The sequence below is a fragment of the Orbicella faveolata genome, unplaced genomic scaffold, assembly GCF_042242905.1.
Source record: "Orbicella faveolata isolate gen_17 unplaced genomic scaffold, um_ofav_v1 contig_36, whole genome shotgun sequence".
NCBI classification, from domain to species: Eukaryota; Metazoa; Cnidaria; class Anthozoa; order Scleractinia; family Merulinidae; genus Orbicella; species Orbicella faveolata.
Window position 1 is genome coordinate 15,538,971 of NW_028301565.1, and position 20,719 is coordinate 15,559,689.

Here is a 20,719-nt window from a genome sequence, read left to right on the forward strand (position 1 = left end):
TAATTTCACGTAAAAAGTTAAGCATGCGTTACGCAAAGAGATTATCATGATCTATTCTCCAGGGGCGCCACATGATCTAAAATGTACACTTAAAATAGAGCCAAGGGGGCTTACTGTTTCTTTTAAGAATGGATCTTTTTAAATCTAATTTAATGAAAAATTATTTCCCGTTATTTCTAATTTTCAGACATCAACGAGTGTGCCCCTGCACCTTGTCAAAATAGCGGCACATGTGTGGATCTTGTTGGAAGTTACCGCTGTGATTGTAAAACAGGATATTCTGGAAACAATTGTGAAACAGGTAATAACAACCTAATCAGGTTCTCTCTCTCTCTTCCTTTCTCTCTGTCTGTCTTTCTTACTCTCTTTCTTTCTCTCTTTCTCTCTCTCTCTCTTTCTTTCCTTCTTTCTTTCTCTCTTTCTTTCTTTCTTTCTTTCTTTCTTTCTTTCTTTCTTTCTTTCGTTCTTTCTTTCTTTCTGTCTGTCTGTCTGTCTCTGTCTCTGTCTCTGTCTCTGTCTCTGTCTTTCTGTCTTTCTGTCCTTTACATTTCCCAAAAATTTATCATGGCGTGTTTCGCTGCCTTTGAGCGAAACAAACCTCACCAGTTTTTAAAGATTGTTTCCTTTTCACCTAAGCGCTCGATTTACGCTTTTTTGAGTTTTTCTTTAGTCTTTGCCTCGTTTTTTCGCTGATTTTAAGTTTTGTTGGCTGTTCCTATATTCCAAAAGGAACGTTCCTCAAGTATCGACTGTTCCTCGTTTTTGTGTTCCTATTGACTATAAGAGGACCAGATTTTTTACATGGTAGGAACAAAACGTTCACACTAGTGTAAAAGAGGAACATTTCGTTCCGAGTTCCCAACTGTAAATGGAACATATTGTTCTCGAACTGATAAATTAGGACTGTTTTGTTCCGAGTTCCTTTCTGTGCATGGAACACATTGTTCCGAAATTGATAAACTAGGACTGTTTTGTTCCGAGGTCCCCTCTGTAAATGAAACACATTATTCCCACATTGGTCATTTAGGACTGTTTTGTTCCGAGTTGATATCTGTTGATGGAACACATCGTTCCCAAATTGGTCATTTAGGACTGTTTTGTTCCGAGTTTCTATCTGTTGATGGAACAAATTGTTCCCAAATTAGTTATTTAGGACTGTTTTGTTCCGAGTTTCTATCTGTTGATGGAACACATTGTTCTAAAGTTGGTCATTTAGGACTGTTTTGTTCCGAGTTCCTATCTGTAAATGGAACACATTGTTCCCAAATTGGTCATTTAGGACTGTTTTGTTCCGAGTTTCTATCTGTTGATGGAACACATTGTTCCCAAATTGGTAAATTAGGACTGTTTTGTTCCGAATTCTCATCTGCCAATGGAACATACCGTTCCCAAATTGATATTTTTGTTCCGAATTCCCATCTGTGAATGGAACAGTTCGTTCCCAAATTGGCCACTTATTACGAAATATAGGACTGTTTTGTTCCGAGTTCCTATCTGTAAATGGAACATATTGTTCCCAAATTGATAATTTAGGACCTTTTCTTCCGAGTTCCTCTCTGTGAATGGAACACATTGTTCCCAAATTGGTCATTTGGGACCAGATTTCGGACCATTTCTCTGCGCATTCCTATTTTGTTCCAAAATGGAGGTGTACTTTGTAAGGCAAACAATAGGGCGCGCTCAGACCTGCTTGGGCAAGTTTGGTTGCATGTCACTGTCATGAATTTTGCACAATAGTAATGAGGGCGGGCAAGTAAGGGCATGACTTGGCAAATACAAACATATATGCAGTTCCTTTGCTTGTCATCGGCTCCTTGGTTATGGGTCAGATTTAAAGGAGATCGTGTTGGCCAAATGCTCTTCAAAAGGCAAAATGAGCTAGAAGTGCAAGGTCAATTGGTCGGATATCGATGGAGCATCACCCAAACCAAAACGGCTTCACTTGGAAAAGGATGAAACCGACAGCTTGTATCACTGCCCAATACAAGAGTGTGACCATGGTGGATTTCAAAGTCAAAGAGGGTGCAGAAAACACGTTAAGGTTACAGTATACCTTCAGGGGTGTCTTGCGTGCGAGCGATGTAGCGCGTGCAGTTTAAGCTTTAGATACCTAAACCCCTATATCAAATTAAAGCTTATAGAGCTGGCTATCAAACTATACCAAGAATTGTGAAATAAAATGAATTGTCGAATTTTTCACGACCACTAAATGAGAGCGACCGAATCACCTTTCGAAAGCTACAAGTCAAAGCGAATTTCGTTTTTCGCCAATGTAATTTTTTCCTCGGCTTCAGGGCCCAAAGCGCTTAAAAAACGTGTCTGCGTTTTGGCATATTCAATTGCAGTAAAAAGTTACAGAACATTTTCGAAATAGGATTTAAAAAATGTGGACTAATCGTACAAAAATCGCTCTCGAAGAAAAGATATTTCGAAATTAACAATTCCCAGACACGCTTTTTAAGTTTATATGTTAAGCTAGCTACTGTTCAAATTTGAGGGCAATTGAACAAATTCCCTTTGAGTTAGAACTCTTTAAAGTGTCTGCTTCAAGTGAAAAAATTTATTCGAGAAAACAGCGCTAAGAAAAATTTTCTGCTTCGCAAACAAACTCCACCCACAAACGCCTTCAACTGGGTTCTCAGATAACTGAGCCAATCAGTGCAGGGAAACTTTACTACCGTTAACCTCCTGGTGAAATTTACGCGCGAATCTCTAAAAAACTCTTGTGTTTTGCAATGCGCTCAAGGAACCGAAGACGGAGAGGTAATTTTTCTGTAGCTCGGTTTTTCTTGAAGCTCAGTGGTCTGGCAAAATGGGGAAGACTAAAAAGGATACGAACGCTAGAGTGGCTGAGCGAGGAAAACAACCAAAAGAAAGCGCGGGGAGCAACTGTGTGTGGTCAACTGTGCATGGATAATATTTCAAATGGTCTCAATGAGTCCGGCGATTTCGTCAATATCGTACTCATCAGAAGAGTTTCTGTCAACATCCCTGTTATTGCTGTCAAGTTCCGAAATTTTATACGGAACCTTTCTTTTCTCTTTCCATGAATATTTTGCCCGCCTTATACGATAGCTATAGCTTCATCCTCGAGGCGAACTTTCGCTTCTTCACTCCTTGATGTATTTTCATTCGTTCTTCGCTGTTTTCGCTTTTTCGAATTGGTCCATGGCTTCAACGTGGTCTATGTCTACTTATGACTTAATAGAGTTACACCTAATACCAAAAATTCTGGGTAGTCAGAACAACAATGCTGATCAACTGAGTAGTCAATTCGTGACATCCATACAGGCAATTCCCGCGAATACGTCTCGGTTGATTGCATACGCACCATAGAGCTGTCAATCAAGAGGTACACTTTTACTTCCGGTGAAAACGTAAAACGGCCATTTCTCCGCTTATATTTAGCCTTTTTCAATTTTTTTTTTCAGAAATTAGAGATTATTCTTCGACCACTACTTTGACCCAAAAATCCAAATTTGAAGAAAATTGCCGACCCGAAGGTATATTGTAACCTTAATACCAAGCACAGTTGGTTCTTTTATTTCGATGAAAAGCCCAATTCGAAAGAAATCACAGATTCGCTAAAGGTAGCAAGAAATGTTCCAATGGTGAACACAATTCAAGATCAAACAAGTGAGACTACAAAACATGCCGGAAAGTTACTTCCCTCATTTTCATTGTCGTGTGACATTGGCGAAGTATTCACGAGATGGTTGACTGGAAGTGGTGGCGGTTGGAAGAAAGATCGCGCAGCTCAACAAGATGCTTTAAGTTTAAGTTTAAGTTTTAGTGACAAGATGCTTTAAGTTTCTTAGATTTTGTTGTGAAGACGAGGAAGAGTTGACTTTTGACGTGGTGGACTTTAGTTTGTGTTCTCCAAATTTGTTGTTCAAGTTTATCGACTACTTACAAGACGAATGCAAGCTTGGACATGGTGGACGTTTAGGCTACATAGATGCCATTTCTGAAATGATCGACTTCAGAAAGCTTCATGGCGCATCAGAGGCAGTCTTTCGAAAGTTCTCTGCAACAGAGCTGTACCTCAAAAGAGCGCGAAAGACGGTTGCTAAGATGATGAGATTGCAGTGGACACAAGATTTAGACATCGAAACACTAGAAGCGAGAGGCCATTGGGCAACAATGGAGGAGTTGTTGGAGGTGGTGAAATTCCATCTGCCGCGCTACGAGAATACCGTGAAGATTTGCAAATCGAGTCCAACTCAAGTTAACCCTTCAGACTTGACATTTGCCACGAAATTCGTTGCCATGTATCTGTTCATCAAAGTGAAGGGGTCGCGTCCCATGACTTATCAATATTTGACGGTGGACATGATTGCTACAGCTAAGGAAAAGGGTGGATTCATTGATCAGAAAACGTTCAAGACTGCTGGAAAGTATGGATTTGATTCTTTGATTCTGACCGATGCAAACATGCAAGTTCTCAATGGCTACATCTCGAACGTCAGACCTTTGCTTAAACCCCAGTGCGATTTCGTTCTCGTCAACAGAAATGGAGGCCGACATGGTAAATTGGGGGAGATCATGAGCAAACTGGTGTTTGATGCAATTGGAAAGTACATCCATCCCACGCGTTATCGCCAAATTGTTGAAACGCAGAGCCTCAATGAGCTCACTAGCGAGGAGCAGAGGATTTTGTCGGAAGACCAAAAACACAGCTCTGCTGTTGCCAAAGTTCACTATCAAAAGCAACGATCCCGTGAAGTTGCTTTGAAGGGTCACGAGTGCCTACAAAAACTTCAAGGTGCCAAGGGTTCAGAGGTGGACGAGGACATCCACGCAAGACTCGGAGATTCAACTTCCGACGCCGGGCCTTCAGTTGGAAGAGTGCAAAATATCAACTCCTCCCCCAATAAGGACGCCCTGCCTAAAAGAATCTTGCGCTCTCAGAGGAACATTCGTCGTGTTTTGAAATTCACAAAAGAAGAGGACGATTTTCTAAAGGAAGGGATAACCAAGCACGGGTTTGGACAGTGGACTGCTATTTTGAGAGATGACGATTTCCAATTTCAAGACGGAAGAACAGCAGACTCTCTAAAGAAAAGGGCTGAAATGAAAATGCCACTCGGTTAGCAATTCAACTGGCAAAAAACAACAAATGCACACCAACTAAAATGCAGAGGAAACTGGACCATTTAATTATCGCAATTCAACAAACAGCTAGCCTGTTAACACATCTACGGAACGCGTTTTATAAATGATCAAACTGTAATAAACTCTAATTTCTTGGACACAAAAGTCTATTCTTGTAACGAGTTATCGTACGTACATGTAGCGTTCTGAGTGCCTAATTCTATCCTATCTATTATTAATTCTAATTCTATCCTAATTATCAAACTACTGAAAAAGACCACCCTACAGCCTATCTTACGAGGAAAAAAAACCGCTTTTACTTTTGACTAGTAAAGTATCGAGTTAGAACGTTCTGGGATTTTTTGAGTGCTCGTTGACTGCTGGATTGCCTCTTTCGCTTCTTTTTGTTAGAAGTACTAGCTCGAAGTAGTTCAGCAGAGACTGCACAGTCGTCGAAGCTTGAATGAGGCACAGACGCACCACTTGTGCTCGGAAGAGGAGTGATGAAAATACTCTGTACCTCTTCCGTCTCATCCACTCCATTACACTGCTGCGCGATGAAAATACTCTGCTCGTCATCCGTCTCATGTGCATGTTGCTGTACTCCCTCGGTTTCTGAACTGAGGACAGGCAACACAGGCAGCCTTTCAGCAACGCTTGTGACTAGGTGGTGCTGCTCTTTTCTCAGCAGTCCAAGAGCGGTGCACACCTTGATTCGTTCTTGGACAGCCTCGGCAGTGTTGAAAGTGCCCAAGGACTCGTGATGCATTTCTAACTTGTCGCACAGGACCTTCATCCAATCTTTGACGTTCAAGCGAACCGTGGGATCGCTACTGCGTTGATATTCGTCGCAGCAGTTCTTTAGCTCGACCTCAGTGGCTCTTATCCAGGTGCCTTCGAACGCTCGACGGGCTTTCTCGCGTCTTTCTTGCCCTTGGTGCGCTTCTTGTTCGTCGCAGTGCTCCTGCAGTTGTCTTTGAATTTGACTTGGCATCGCTGCGTCGGGGTCTTCTGGCAACAGTTCGGCAATCTCGCTGCTGACACCCCTCTCTCTCAGGAAATATCTTCTTGCTTCATGTAGTTCATGTTTCCGCCGATTCTCTTCTTCCTTCTCTCTGATGCGCGTGTGCAAGATGCTGGCAATTTGGGAGGGAGGGAGGGGAAGATAGCCCAAGTGCTGTCCTCAAGTTACGAATGCGCTGGTCGTCATCCGAGTCGACTTTATCGTCACTGGCAGCGTCAGCTGTTGTGGCTGGCTCGCCCGTCTCTTCAAGAGCGTCAGTCCAGACGTCTGCGAGAGGCAGTGTTCGTAAAGCGTCCTTATCCTCGTCTTTAAGAACGCCGTCACCGATTTGCTCTTCTTCCAAGCTGCTGTCGGAGCTTTCTTCTTGGTCTGTCGTCGGACGCGCTTTCGTCGAGGCCCACACAACACAATCCATGGAGTGCCTTCTGAGCCACTCTGCAGCTTTCTTCCTTGGGTTAGGCAGACTCTTGAAGACATAGTTCCTTAGCCTACGGTCCGTTGCTGGTTGATCTTCTGGTCCGAATTCAAGTTTCTGTTGCGCTGTTAAAAGCATCGGGCAACGGTTAATGAATGACTTAGCTGTTTGATACTTGATGTCACAGGCCGTGTAACCTCCCTGCGTTAGGATTTTCCAGTCATCTACATCTAGTGTGGAAGGATTCGCTTCGTCCACGAAGATTACTTCTGTGAAGTGATTGATCATGGCCTTATTGAAGACGCGCCGTTTAGTGATAGTCGCTATGTTGCCATGATGTACCAGGCCTAGAATTGGTTGAAATAAACTCGTCTTTCCACTATTAGCAGCGCCAATTAGGCAAGGAACTTTGTCTTTGTGTCTCTTTTGATTGTGATTCAAGAGCCTCAAGAAATCTTCGCAGAATTCTTCAATTTCAGCTTCTCTGAGGCTGTTTTCCAAAATTTCTTTGAAATACTTCGGTTCTGGCTCTCTTGTTGGATCGTACGGGAAAAACGCTCGCGGTGTAACATGACCAATGTCCTTGTCCGCGATCACATTCTCCAGGAAGCGACGCTCCTTGATTGACCAGCACTTGCCATCGTTAACCTCAATCAAATTATAATCTACGCAAAGTGGTCGAATGACCTCGCAGTGCGGGTTGGCTAGGATATCGATGACTTTCTTCATGTCCTTTAGAAGTCGCGCCTTGAAGGATTCGTTAGCCGCCAAACTATTAACGAACGCCTCCACCTCGCACTTATAGGAATAGGTGTACTTTGCCTTGTCGCATTTCTTGTACACTTTTCCACCGTACAAAGCGTAGCCCAGCCTCTTCATGGCGATACCGATGTCATTGACAAGCACTGTGAGTTTATCGGACAATCTTACCTGTTCGTAGACGATCTCATTCTCTCTTGGAACAGCCGAGCCGTCTAATTGGAAGCCGAACTGGTCGATGACCAGTTTTACATCTTGAAGTTTCCTCAAAGCCCACGAAAGACTGGAATAAAACGAGGGATCGACGAGACAAATTCGGACTACGTTCTCCGTGCCGCATTCGTCGAGATCCACTGAATCAGCGTCCCCCACGAAACTTTCAAATTCATCCCGAAAGCAATACTGGTAAGACGAATTCACCAAATCCTCCATAAACGGGTTCTTGTGGTCTTTAAGGACTTTAAACAGCTCTTTCATCGCTCCGGTTTCTTTACCCTCGTGACAGGGGACCTAAGATTGAGAAATACTTAAGAGGTTGATTCCGGTTCTTTCATAATAACCAGCATTCGCCTGGTCAACAAGTGATCAGTGATTTTCAGTACCGAGGAAATTCATCGTTAGTGTACTTTGAAATTCCAGGCTAAATAAAAGTTGTTGAATCTAACCGTTGGAATTATCTTGGGCACTTATACGTTTGATGTAAAGCCTGACTTTCGCTATTTTTTATTTATTATTATTATTTTTTTCATGCCTTGTAATAAGCCGGTAAAAGAGTTGTTACACTTTATCACTGATTAGTGTTACTTATGTCAATTTTACGATTGGAATAAAGTTGTTACCTGAGTTGCGAAGACATCCACGCTGCACTCCAGGAGGGCACGGTGGATAACAAGAGGACTACACGGCGCACCATTTGGCGTGGTCAGAGCGATCCAGTAACTCACACATGGGCACAACTTCTGATTTATGATTGTGGAGTGACTTGCAACCCATTCTTGGCTTGTTGAATTTCCCAATTGACTCGAATCTGGAAATTCGTCTGCATCATCGCTCCCCTCTTCCTCGACTTGTGCTTTTTCCTGCTTTGTTCTTTCTTTAGACTTTGCGTGCTAATGGCGCTGAAAAAGAATGCGACATTCTTTATGCCTGCAAAATAGACGAAACAAGATATCATTCACTGAATCTGCATCAATTTATTCCACCAAAACAACGACAGAAAAGCTCGACATTTCAAACAACACACATATAAACAAACCTTGCAGAGCTTTATCACAGGCATCTCTAGTTCGACACACGCCATTCCACGCATTTTCAAAACCTTCCTCCTGAACTTTGCAAGCACATTTTGCACTGATAATACTACATTTTCCCAGAACTACCGGGCTCAAGTAGCACAACGCAGCGCTTTTTATCGTCCTGCTGTTTAGTTGACGGCATGGATAACGAGCCCTCTGCATCTTGAACGACGATGTAAGCCTTGAAAGGTGTTTCGCTTTTTACGGAATTTGCGGATTTTTTAATTTAATTTAAATCTTCTCTTTAAAACTGTAAGTATAATATAAATAATATATTATAATATATCATTAATAATATTTTACTTACAGTCTTAAAGAGAAGAATTAAATAAAACCAATTTAAAAAATCCGCGAAATCCGCGAAATCCGTCCTTTCCGCCATTAATAGGAAAAACCTTCGGTGGAAACTTCCAGTACTGGGAGGCAGTTAAGTGAAACTTTTTACTAAACACGGCGGAAAAGACGGATTTCACGGATTTTGAAACATTGATAGATTTAACTTAGTAGTTCGTATAGTGTGATCGTCCGGGTGAGTGTAGTTCTGAAAAGAACTGTTGTTGGTGACTGACGTTTCGACAACCTGAGCGGAAGTCATCTTCAGAGTCAAGTGAATAGTGTTTGTCAGTCGATGATCTTATAAGTCTGGTCCGTTGAACGTGATTGGTCAGTATAGCCATGATGGTATTGGCTGAAAGACTCGTGTAAAGTTTGTCATCAGTCATTGGTGGGTTTCGATCCGTCTATTGTTAGTCAAGTAGGTCGGTTTTGGTCCGTGTATTGTTAAGTCGGTCTGTTAGAAGTCCGTTTGTCGGTTTCGTTTCTGTCGTGGATAAGTCGTTTGTAAGGCGCCGGTAGTTGTTGACATCTGTTAAGAGGCGTTTGTTCTAGGTTAGTGTACCAGCTTTCCAGAGTCAGTCGTTGAAAATAGTTTGTACTGTAGGTTAAGCACTGAGCAGAGTCCCAGTCAATGTTGTGGTTTGTCAGTTGATGATGTACAGCAATGTGATTGTTGGCATCACCATTTTTCGTGGCTCGTTTGTGTTCAGTCAGTCTCGTGTTAAGGTTTCTGCCAGTCTCACCAATGTAGGAAGCCTGGCAGTCGGAGCATTTGATCTTGTAAACTGCTCCCTGTCTGTCGTTAGGTTCGTCTCTGTCTTTCACGGTGGTCAGTAAGTGTCGTAACGTAGTTGTAGGTTTGTGGGCTACACGAATGTTGTAGGGCTGTAGGATCCGCGAGATGGTCTCAGAAGTGCCCTTAATGTAAGGTATAGTCACTGTAGTAACAGTGGGCTACACGAATGTTGCAACTTGCCGACAGACGATACCGCTTTGGTTACGCTACGTTGACGACACCTTTACCGCCGTTCACAAAGACGAAATTGACGATTTTCACGACCACCTAAACGAACAGAACGCCGACATCCAGTTTACTAAAGAGATCGAAGAAAATGGAAAACTTCCTTTTCTAGACTGTTTGGTAAGCCGCGACAACAACGAACTACGAACGACAGTGTACAGAAAACCAACGCATACCGACAGATTACTTGACGAATCATCCTACAACCCGACTTCACACAAAGCCACGACTATAAAGACTTTGACGAGACGAGCGCAACTAGTTTGTGACACACCGGACAGCTTACGTGACGAAAACAGATACCTTGAACGTGTTTTTCACAAAAACAACTACAACGCTGACTTTATTAGACGAAACATTTACCGACCTACTGAAGCTGACGCTACGAACAGGAACCCAACGCCTGTTACTACAGTGACTATACCTTACATTAAGGGCACTTCTGAGACCATCTCGCGGATCCTACAGCCCTACAACATTCGTGTAGCCCACAAACCTACAACTACGTTACGACACTTACTGACTACCGTGAAAGACAGAGACGAACCTAACGACAGACAGGGAGCAGTTTACAAGATCAAATGCTCCGACTGCCAGGCTTCCTACATTGGTGAGACTGGCAGAAACCTTAACACGAGACTGACTGAACACAAACGAGCCACGAGAAATGGTGATGCCAACAATCACATTGCTGTACATCATCAACTGACAAACCACAACATTGACTGGGACTCTGCTCAGTGCTTAACCTACAGTACAAACTATTTTCAACGACTGACTCTGGAAAGCTGGTACACTAACCTAGAACAAACGCCTCTTAACAGATGTCAACAACTACCGGCGCCTTACAAACGACTTATCCACGACAGAAACGAAACCGACAAACGGACTTCTAACAGACCGACTTAACAATACACGGACCAAAACCGACCTACTTGACTAACAATAGACGGATCGAAACCCACCAATGACTGATGACAAACTTTACACGAGTCTTTCAGCCAATACCATCATGGCTATACTGACCAATCACGTTCAACGGACCAGACTTATAAGATCATCGACTGACAAACACTATTCACTTGACTCTGAAGATGACTTCGGCTCAGGTTGTCGAAACGTCAGTCACCAACAACAGTTCTTTTCAGAACTACACTCACCCGGACGATCACACTATACGAACTACTGATACTCCTGGGTTCAAACCATTTACAGATTTAACTTAGTCATTCCCTTCCATGTCTCAGTCAAGTGTCTTCTTGTGAGAGAACAGTTTGGACCGTTTACCTTTAATTTTTCAACTTTGTTTCAAAATCCAACAACGTTGCTGTTTTTCAATTTTATATTGACTGGGAAATTGCAGTTCAACTTCTATCTAAGACTTAACAGATTTAACGAAAAGTAGCAAAAGGAACGAGGACATTTGGGAAACGATCTCTCTGTCTTTCTGTCTTTCTGTCTTTCTGTTTTTCTTTCTTTATTTCCTTCTTTCTTTTTCTCTCTTTCTTTCTTTCTTTCTTTCTTTCTTTCTTTCTCTCTTTCTTTCTTTCCTTCTTTCTTTCTTTCTTTCTTTCTTTCTTTCATTCTTTCGTTCTTTCTTTCATTCTTTCATTCTTTCATTCTTTCTTTCTTTCTTTCTTTCTTTCTTTCTTTCTTTCTTTCTTTCTTTCTTTCTTTCTTTCTTTCTTTCTTTCTTTCGATTTAGTTATTTTTATTTGAACATGGATGGATTATCCATAGATACATCGAAACAATTGTCCAGAGGACGTTACATAATCTCCAATGGACAATCGATATACTAGTGAGCTGCTAAGGGCGCTTACTGTGTCTTTTAGGGCTGAAAGTGTTGAGTTATCGCTAATTTTCAGATATCAACGAGTGCTCACCCGATCCTTGCCAAAATGGCGGCACATGTGTGGATCTTGCTGGAAGTTACCGCTGTGATTGTGTAACAGGATTCTCTGGAAACAGTTGTGAAACAGGTGATATAGTTAAATTCAATTAAATTCAATTTATTTACGGTTATTTATGTTACATAAAATTCATTTAATGAACAAAAATACAAAATCAGACAGAAGTACAAAACTGCTTTAAATAAGAGAATATTGCGTAATGGCCAAATGATAACAATCTCATAAAACGAGAGCTGTTCTTTAAGGTTGTTTCTTTCAAATGTAGTCATTTTCACTTGTGCATGGATGGACTGCTTATAGAGGTAAAGGAACCTCCAAGGACGTCATACGATCTCAACTATGGGCAATCCGTGCACAAAGCTAAATGGGTCTTCATCTCTTAAAGGTTTGAAGTGTTTATGTTTTGTAGCTAAAGTTTTCTGACCGTTACTTCCACTTTCCAGATATCAACGAGTGCTCACCTGATCCTTGTCAGAATGGGGGCACATGTGTGGATCTTGTTGGAAGTTACCGCTGTGATTGTAAAACGGGATATTCTGGAAACAACTGTGAAACAGGTGATAACAACCTAAGAGAGATCTTTCCTTCGATTTGATTATTTTCATTTGATCTGAGCACGAATGCATTATCCATAGATATATCGGGAACATTTCTCCTACGGACGTTACATAATCTACAATTGCCGGACAATCGATATACTTGTGCGGAGCTAAGGGTGCTTACTGTCTCTTTTAGGGCTGAAGGTTTTGACTACCCTTGTTGAAATTAACTATTTCAGATACCAACGAGTGCTCACCTGATCCTTGTCAAAATGGCGGCACATGTGTGGATCTTGTTGGAAGTTACCGCTGTGATTGTAAAACAGGATATTCTGGAAGCAACTGCGAGACAGGTGTGATAAGTCAGTTGTAAAATTGAAACGCATGAATTAATAACCGTTGTTGAGAATCGAAAGGAAGTTTTTGACAAGCAACATGCACTTTCATTCAAACGTCTATGCACTGTAAACTACATTGTAGTCGTTTGCTAATCCATTTAAGCGATTTTCACAGATATCAAGTCTACCAACGAGTGCTCACCGGATCCTTGCCAAAATGGCGGCACATGTGTGGATCTTGGTGGAAGTTACCGCTGTGATTGTAAAACGGGATATTCTGGAAGCAACTGTGAAACAGGTACGTACTAAAATTTCATAAAATCGTCGCAGGATCGTGAATTTTGACATTCCCCCACCGTCAATAGTTTTTAGAGTAAGTTAACCTTTGTTCTCAGTTTGAAAAGCTGGAGTGTCGAACGTTACACTATTATACTCCGACGAAGGGCCACGCTCAAAACGTCCGTTTTTCAAGGGCGCTTGGGTGGCTGATCCACTTTTGTCAATCTTGGCTTCATCGCCAGCTAGTCGTTTTACTTATCGGCAGAGGAAGGGAGAATGTTTCGTAACAATCTGAAGTCGTTTTTCTAACTAAATTATGTGCAAATTTTTTAAAAGAATTTCACTTTTGTGAAAATACCATAATGGTTATAATTATAAGTCATTCAGAATTTAATTGCTCCAAAATTCTTGCCTCCCTTGGATTGTAGTGATTCTAAAAAGCTATTTCGGGGTGGACCAATAAACATATTGATATCATCGATCGATATCGCTCACTAAACCTTTCAAACCTAAACCGCTTTCAGACGTAAATTTTTTTAAACCTTCTGTGCATAGGTGGCTAACGTAGCTGAGTGCAATTTTCCAATTTTCAGATATCAACGAGTGTGCACCTGCTCCATGCAGAAATGGTGGGACATGTGTGGATCTCATTGGAAGTTACCGCTGTGACTGCGCTACTGGATGGCTTGGGTCAACTTGCGAGGGTAATTAATGATAAATTATTGGCTTACATAGCTCTTTTTACAACAAGATCAATAGCGTAAGGGTAAATAGCCGTATTAGACCTCCTGTGCATTTCGTAAGTTAGTAATCTGAGTTTGCTAAGGCGAAGATTTCTCATTACCAAATGATCCGTTATCGATTCCGTGTGATTTTTTTTCCACAAAAGAGCCAAAAAAGGAATTACTTTATGAATCACGGAATTCAGTTTAAACACATATTGTAGCAGATTGAAAACAGCATCTATTTCATTACTTAACGACATCACGGTAATCAATTGCTCGTTAAAACGTTCAAATTCAAAATATCAAAAAAGGTTTGATATAGGTCCTTAACAATAGGTAAAGATCTAGGCTCGGTTATCTGAAACTCTATTAAGTTCATTTTTTATCTGTCTGTCACGTTTTCTGTTTAAATTTCCGTACGTTTTGCCTTTTAGCGATGCTAAAGTCGCTTTTATGTCCCACTAAAATCTCACAAAGTATAATAAGTGTGGTATTCCGAAATAATTTTGTAAATTAATCTGTTTTATTCCATACCTTGACGAGATTTAATTCCTTTTGTCCAGAGCCCGAAATAGATGAATGTGAAGAGTAATATGCCATGCTCCCAAGAACAGGTAAATTAATATGTGAAATAAGCGACTTCCTTTTGGAAAATAGCAATTGTACGATCATGGTCAAACGGCGAACCTCATTTGAGTCACAGACAAGCCTATGGCAAGTGAGCAAAAACAGTGATAGCTTTGCTCGATTGCAATAGGCTCGACTCATTCGACATTTGACCCAGGCTTATCAGGCTAAAAGGAATTATCTTAAATCATGTGTTTTGCGTCCAATTAATCAAATTTTTAACGTGCGGAAAGTGAATGTTTGTCATAGGTAAGCCTCTAGCCTGCAGAGCAGGCGAGATTTTTTCGAGCGAGCGCTCACATCGTAAAAAGTTTAGCCGCCATCTTGAATTTTTCATGCAGTGGAAGACTGGGGAGAGAAAGAAAGTTTTACCAAGGGGGTGAATGATAGGCAAGAGGAAGGATAGGGGAGGGGTGGAGCGAAGAAAGTCTCGCCTGCCCGAGGTCATTGTTCTGCCAACGAACGGAGTTTCTGATTGGTGCGGCTTGACCCTGCCTGTCAATTGTCTGTCAGTCAGTTTCGTTTCGTTCGTGCGGGTAAGAAACATGGCAAACTCTGTCGAAAGTGATGTTGTTAGTTTCGATTCCGCTCTCGAGGAATCTCTCAAGCGTTTATGTGAACTTGGAATGTCTCGCGAATTACGAACGGAGCAAAAAGACGCAATTTCCACACTGGTATCCGGAAAAGATCTACAGTGATAACAATGGGTTGACAGGCCTACACAACCCCTATCCACGTGTCATAGCCGCTTTGAGAGTTTTGCTCGAACTAGTATATCTTTGAGGATCTGCCCCTTTTGTATTGTACGATAGGGGGATCTTTGAATATTTCGCTGAGCAGTAATCCTGTTTTTAGGAGGACATTTCACCAGAGTAGAGCCGTTAGAGGTCATAGGTCTGCGTGGTTTCCGCTGTTATCCGCGTGTAATTTGTTGAGTTTGACACCTCTGTTTTTGGCCACGTGCTACTTTTTTTGGCTCATTTGATTGCAAGATATGTTCTAAGCTCTCTAAATATTAGCTCTGGAGGGACAAAGTTTGAAATATTCCGTGAGCATGTTGGTTACGGCTATCTTTAAAACAGGGAACGGGGAATCGGATAATGAAAATGAGGAACGGGGAACGGGGAACGGGGAATGGGGAACGGGGAATCTTTAAAATGAGGAATCTTTAAAAGCGGGAATCTTTAAAATGGGGAATCTTTAAAAGCGGGAATCTTTAAAATGGGGAATCTTTAAAAGCGGGAATCTTTAAAATGGGGAATCTTTAAAAGCGGGAATCTTTAAAATGGGGAATCTTTAAAAGCGGGAATCTTTAAAATGGGGAATCTTTATTAAAAGCGGGTGATTTCTTGTCAACCACTGTTTTGACTTTCCGTCCTTGTTCCTGGTTTTTGTGATAAAAACGGCTTCAAACGACCCTTCCCCTATCACATCTTGTTCGCCGAGGTCATTCCACTTAAACTGTGGAAGACCTTCAAAGCGACCGATTCTTTCCTCTTTAAAGTGAATGCAATGGGCACTTTGAAATTGTCTTCGCATGACTGCATGGCGTAGAAAGAGGTATCATTAAGCACGCAATGACGGATTATACGCGAAATTCGCCGTCACATCGTTCGGGCATCGAGCATCGAATTGCTTTATTGCCGGTTTTCAGTGTCATGCTATTCAAAATAAACAAAATAAAAATCAAAACATTTCAAATGATAAAGTCCAGAATCTTGAAGAGAAAGAAGGTAAATATGCAATGACTTTCGCTAAGATTCAGGTCACAGCAATGTTTCTTACGCAAGACATGTGGAGAATTTTTTTACCCAAATTTATAGAGATTTTGATGGAGACGCCATGCTGGCGCCCATCCGGATGGCGGCCGGAAACCAACCGAAACATCTGTCACTGAGTTTTGCTACAAAAGCGTGAATTTATCTCTTCAGGAACTCAAAAACATTTTAAAAATAATACTTTTTTTAATACATGAACTGTTCAGATAGCCAAATTCCCCGAAATAAGTCACTCTTTTAACCAACATGACAGCTTTCTTGCCCGTCATATAAATGCCGCGTCAGGCAAAAGATTAGAAATTCAAGCGCAGTCTATTACAAAACCAAGAACCCACTTGGAGCAAAAATTTGTATGACTATTAGTTTTCAGCTGTTCCTACACATCATGAAAGTAAAATCTCAGTATGATTGATAGTTTTGTAGTTTGAATTTTAGCGACGTCATGTGAGGGGACTGTTGATTTATCGATTAAACAATCAAAAACGTGTTTTCCCTGCCATATATTTGTCGTTAAGTCGTAAGTCCTTCCATTAGCACATGATAAGGCTACGACAAATATCCATCGCTGCGAAACTAAACGTCACAGTCCGGAGTTAAGATAAATCCAGGCGGTTAGATTCTTTGGTCGGTCTAGCGGATCTCAGAGTGAGAATCGAGATTTGAACCGCTCCACTATCCCGCTAAACCGATGTGCTTTAATAGCGTGCAAAAAAATTGCAATGAATAAATTCCACAACTGTCTCTGTACCTGTTGAGTTGATACATGTGAGAGAATAAATAGCTTCCGGTGGGAAACTGAGAGATTCTCTTTCACTTTTCAGTAAAGATTAACGCTGTTAAATATTCCCCACTTTAAAGATTACCCGTTTTAAAGATTCCCACTTTTAAAGATTCCCCATTTTAAAGATTCCCGCTTTTAAAGATTCCCCATTTTAAAGATTACCGCTTTTAAAGATTCCCCATTTTAAAGATTCCCGCTTTTAAAGATTCCCCATTTTAAAGATTCCCGCTTTTAAAGATTCCCCATTTTAAAGATTCCCGCTTTTAAAGATTCCTCATTTTAAAGATTCCCCGTTCCCCGTTCCCCGTTCCCCGTTCCCCGTTCCCCGTTCCCCGTTCCCCGTTCCCCGTTCCCCGTTCCCCGTTCCCCATTCCCATTCCCCGATTCCTCGTTCCCTGTTTTAAAGATAGCCTGTTGGTTACTTGCATTTTGTATTATTACGCCGGGCCCGGCTGTTTGATTTACTGTTGCAAGTTATGCTGCTTGTTATCACGGGTGTCATATTTATCTTTGTCCGGCTTCGCCAGAGATAGCTGTAGCTTTCCTTGTTGAAAGCTATGAGTCTGTCTTAAAGAGAAGTTCTTATGCTTCTTGCATCAATTTCATCGAGCTTTTTGTCCTTCCAGTTTGTTCGTTACCGTGAACATGTTGCTTACTTGCATTCTATATTGTGACACCGGGCCCGGCTGTGACTAGAACTGTTTACAAGCACAGTAGGTAGATCCTTATCACGGATATCATATTTGTTCTCGTGCGATTTCCTTCGGAGACGCTGTAGCTTTACTTTGAGAAAGCTATACGTTTTTCTAGAGACATTCTTATGTTTCTTGCAGCTATCTGATCGAGCTTATGTTTCTCTTGCTCGATGTATAGGTTTATTCCTCCTTTGGTTGTTCTGGCACCACATGACTCAAGTGTAGCTGTTTACGCGCAAGTCCCGTTAACTGTTTTGCGTGTTTTATATGCCATTGTTCGGCTTAGTTCAGGCAAGACCATGGTTTCGATCCTCCATCTGGATCTCACCAGTTGCCGGTATTTCTAAAGTACTCTGTACGTCTGAAGTCGCTAGCGCAACACGTACCTCTGTGAGAATGCAAGACATCCTACGGCTTAGTACAAACTTCTCGTGGTGTGTACCCTTGTGAGACTTCCGGTGTCGAGAAAACCTCATTTTGATTGGTTACCCGCTCATTTCCGGAAATGCAGTGAAGCGCAACTAATCAGGAGGTGTTTCGCATTTTAACGGGCTTTTCGGGCAGGCGTCTTCTCATTTTTCCCCTCCCCCATCCCCCACCATCTAACATGGCGGTCTAAAAAGGCGGTCGCAAGGTTGTAACGCTAACTCGCCCCAATAAGACGCCTGCACTGCAGGCTAGTAAGCCTCAAGAACATCATCTTGGATTGCGAGACTCCATTGCCTATCTTACTATCCCCACTTGATTTCGTCTATCACTTGATCGTTTCACTGCCACTCTGGCTAATATCCTAGTTTAAAAATTAAAAGAAAGGTAAAACGAAATACCTTTTGGGATTGAAGATTGGTGTACATCGCTCTCGTTATTTAGATGAAAATGTATTATTTGTCTTAATAAACTTACTTTCTTTTTTTCTTAGGTTCGTAAAAAAAGATTTTCAAGACAGCAAATACTTAAACGAAGATTCATAATACAGGATTTCAACATTTTAGCCCGCTTTTTCTGATCGAAACAATAAAGTTCCATTGGAAAATAAATACACCTGTGCCATGTTTTTTTATTATTATTTTTACAAAGCTTTCAGTTAGCTGGGTCAGCAGAAAACACAGAACTACTTAATAATTATTCCACGAGCTTGCGTTGGATATGAAATGATAGATAGCCAACAAGGCGCTACGCCCTTGTTTGGCTATAAATATCTCACAACTAACAAGCGCCAGTGGATTAATTGTTTATTAAAAACGTCCCCAAAATATATATATAAAAAAAATTAAACTAAAATAAGTAAAAATAAAAACGCCCCTAAAATCACGTGTACGCTTACCATATTTGTAGAGCATGGTGATAAAATATACACTTTTGTTAAAAACTGGATCATTGGTAAATGTAATTCTAGAGTTTTCATTGGCTTAGCCATCATGGGTTATGAGCCATTATACCATGCTCTACAAATTTTTCGGGGCGTTTTTACTTTTATTTTAGTGTAGTTTTCTGTATTTTGGGGGCGTTTTCAATAAAACAATTATTCCACTCGCACTTGTTGGATATGAGATGGTTATAGCCAACGCGCGCTCGTGGAATAATTGTTAAATATACTGGTTGCTTGAGAATTTTCTTTAGATACAGAAATTCAGAATAGATACCAGTCACTCTCAGAATCCCCGCCTTAGTGTGCAGCCTACATATCAAGATGTGCCTACTGAATGCTGAGATGCTAGCGGAAGTACTTTTATTCTCAGGCCATTTGTGCTACCAACCAAAGTTTCGGGAAGGTTGATTCTAAATACAAAGGGAAAACTGATTATTTGCTTGTCAACTTAATGTTCTATTACCAAGGGCAGGCAGTTGGCGTGCTGCTCTTTTAGTAGAATCATTTTTATCAAATTTGTTTTTGGTTTTTACTAACAGGTTAGGCTGAATCTTTCTTTTTTGTCATAATAATTATATACAGTGGAATCCCGATTTTTGGAACCTTCAAGGGAAACGAAAATTGGTTCGAAAAATAGGATATTTCGAGAAATCGGGGGTAAATTAAAATGACAGCGTTCGACTGAGGAGAGGGAAATGACTTTTGGTTCGAGTTATCGGGAGGTTTGAAAACATGAGGGTTCGAAAAATCGGGATTCCACTGTAGTTGGAGTGTAGGGGGAGCTGTTACGGCAGTTCACGGTATTGTTTTCTTGTTCATGATCTTCGTTATTATACGTATGAGAATGAGAATTCCTTTCACTAAAAATAATAGGTGTACAGTGGCGGATCCAGACTTTGAGCTAAGAGAGGGAGGGGGAGGGGGGGGGGGGCGGTTTTGATTTACTTGCCCTGCCGACTTTTCTTCCTTCAGTCATTTCTTCTTTTTTCACCCCAAATAAGGGAGGGGGGGGGGGCAGGCCCCTCCCCTAGTTCCGCCACTGGTGTAGATATATAATTCCCTGTGGATTATATATGCAAATGTTTTTGAGATAATTTAAATATTATGCGTGCTACTTCGCTATTGCGACATCAGCTGCAGTGTGCGATTTCCCTTCTTCCAGGAGACATGAGACAAATCGCTTATACACTTTCCAGTCAGCCAGTTATACCAGTTATATAGCAAAAAAGTAATATAGTGACTCGTCCAAAATGCAACGTCCTATCTTCAGCAAGTTAAACTGTGGCGGCACGTGGCAGCATAGTTAAACAACGATGGCAGTCAAAAGGTAGGATACATTGACCAAAACTCGTTTAGATTAGCTAGTGAGACAACGTAGCGATAGAAAGCAACACTAGATAAAGTTACGTGAACGTATTTCGTGATATCGATATTATTTATCGGCACAAAGTGTCAATTCTAAATTCCATACAAATTCATTCATTTTAAAAAATATCATTAATGCAAATATTATGCTTGGATTACCTATGATTTAAGCAAATGCAAACCGTTTCAAATTACGTACATGCTGTGGATGGCCTTTTTCCTTCGTCATTTAGAAGCTTTGCGGTATTTACAGATGCCGCTGTATTATTTTTGCCGTGAGATTTTTCGGCGAAAACCGACACAAGATTAACTTTTATTAGTTTACAATTGCAATTCAGACGACAACTTGGACAAAGCAACTCAAGT

General features: G+C 41.2%; 2 protein-coding genes and 1 pseudogene across 2 annotated transcripts in view; 2 read left to right on the forward strand and 1 right to left on the reverse strand.

Annotated features, from left to right (window-relative positions):
- Nucleotides 1-18,656, forward strand: part of LOC110055922 (uncharacterized) — a 68,335-nt gene extending 49,679 nt beyond the window's left edge. The window contains exons 28-35 of the mRNA XM_089274461.1: nucleotides 188-301; nucleotides 11,813-11,926; nucleotides 12,301-12,414; nucleotides 12,636-12,749; nucleotides 12,910-13,032; nucleotides 13,607-13,717; nucleotides 14,302-14,352; nucleotides 18,539-18,656. Coding sequence (XP_089130587.1) covers nucleotides 188-301; nucleotides 11,813-11,926; nucleotides 12,301-12,414; nucleotides 12,636-12,749; nucleotides 12,910-13,032; nucleotides 13,607-13,717; nucleotides 14,302-14,330 — 719 coding nt within the window. The 3' untranslated portion in view covers nucleotides 14,331-14,352; nucleotides 18,539-18,656. The remainder of the gene's footprint in view (nucleotides 1-187; nucleotides 302-11,812; nucleotides 11,927-12,300; nucleotides 12,415-12,635; nucleotides 12,750-12,909; nucleotides 13,033-13,606; nucleotides 13,718-14,301; nucleotides 14,353-18,538) is intronic.
- Nucleotides 3,786-5,136, forward strand: LOC149102399 (uncharacterized). Its single transcript, XM_089275145.1, has one exon. It carries the CDS (start codon nucleotides 3,973-3,975, stop codon nucleotides 5,092-5,094), a length of 1,122 nt encoding a protein of 373 aa, XP_089131271.1. The 5' UTR covers nucleotides 3,786-3,972; the 3' UTR covers nucleotides 5,095-5,136.
- LOC149102400 (uncharacterized) lies at nucleotides 5,264-8,466 on the reverse strand (annotated as a pseudogene).
- Nucleotides 18,657-20,719: the final 2,063 nt, after the last annotated feature.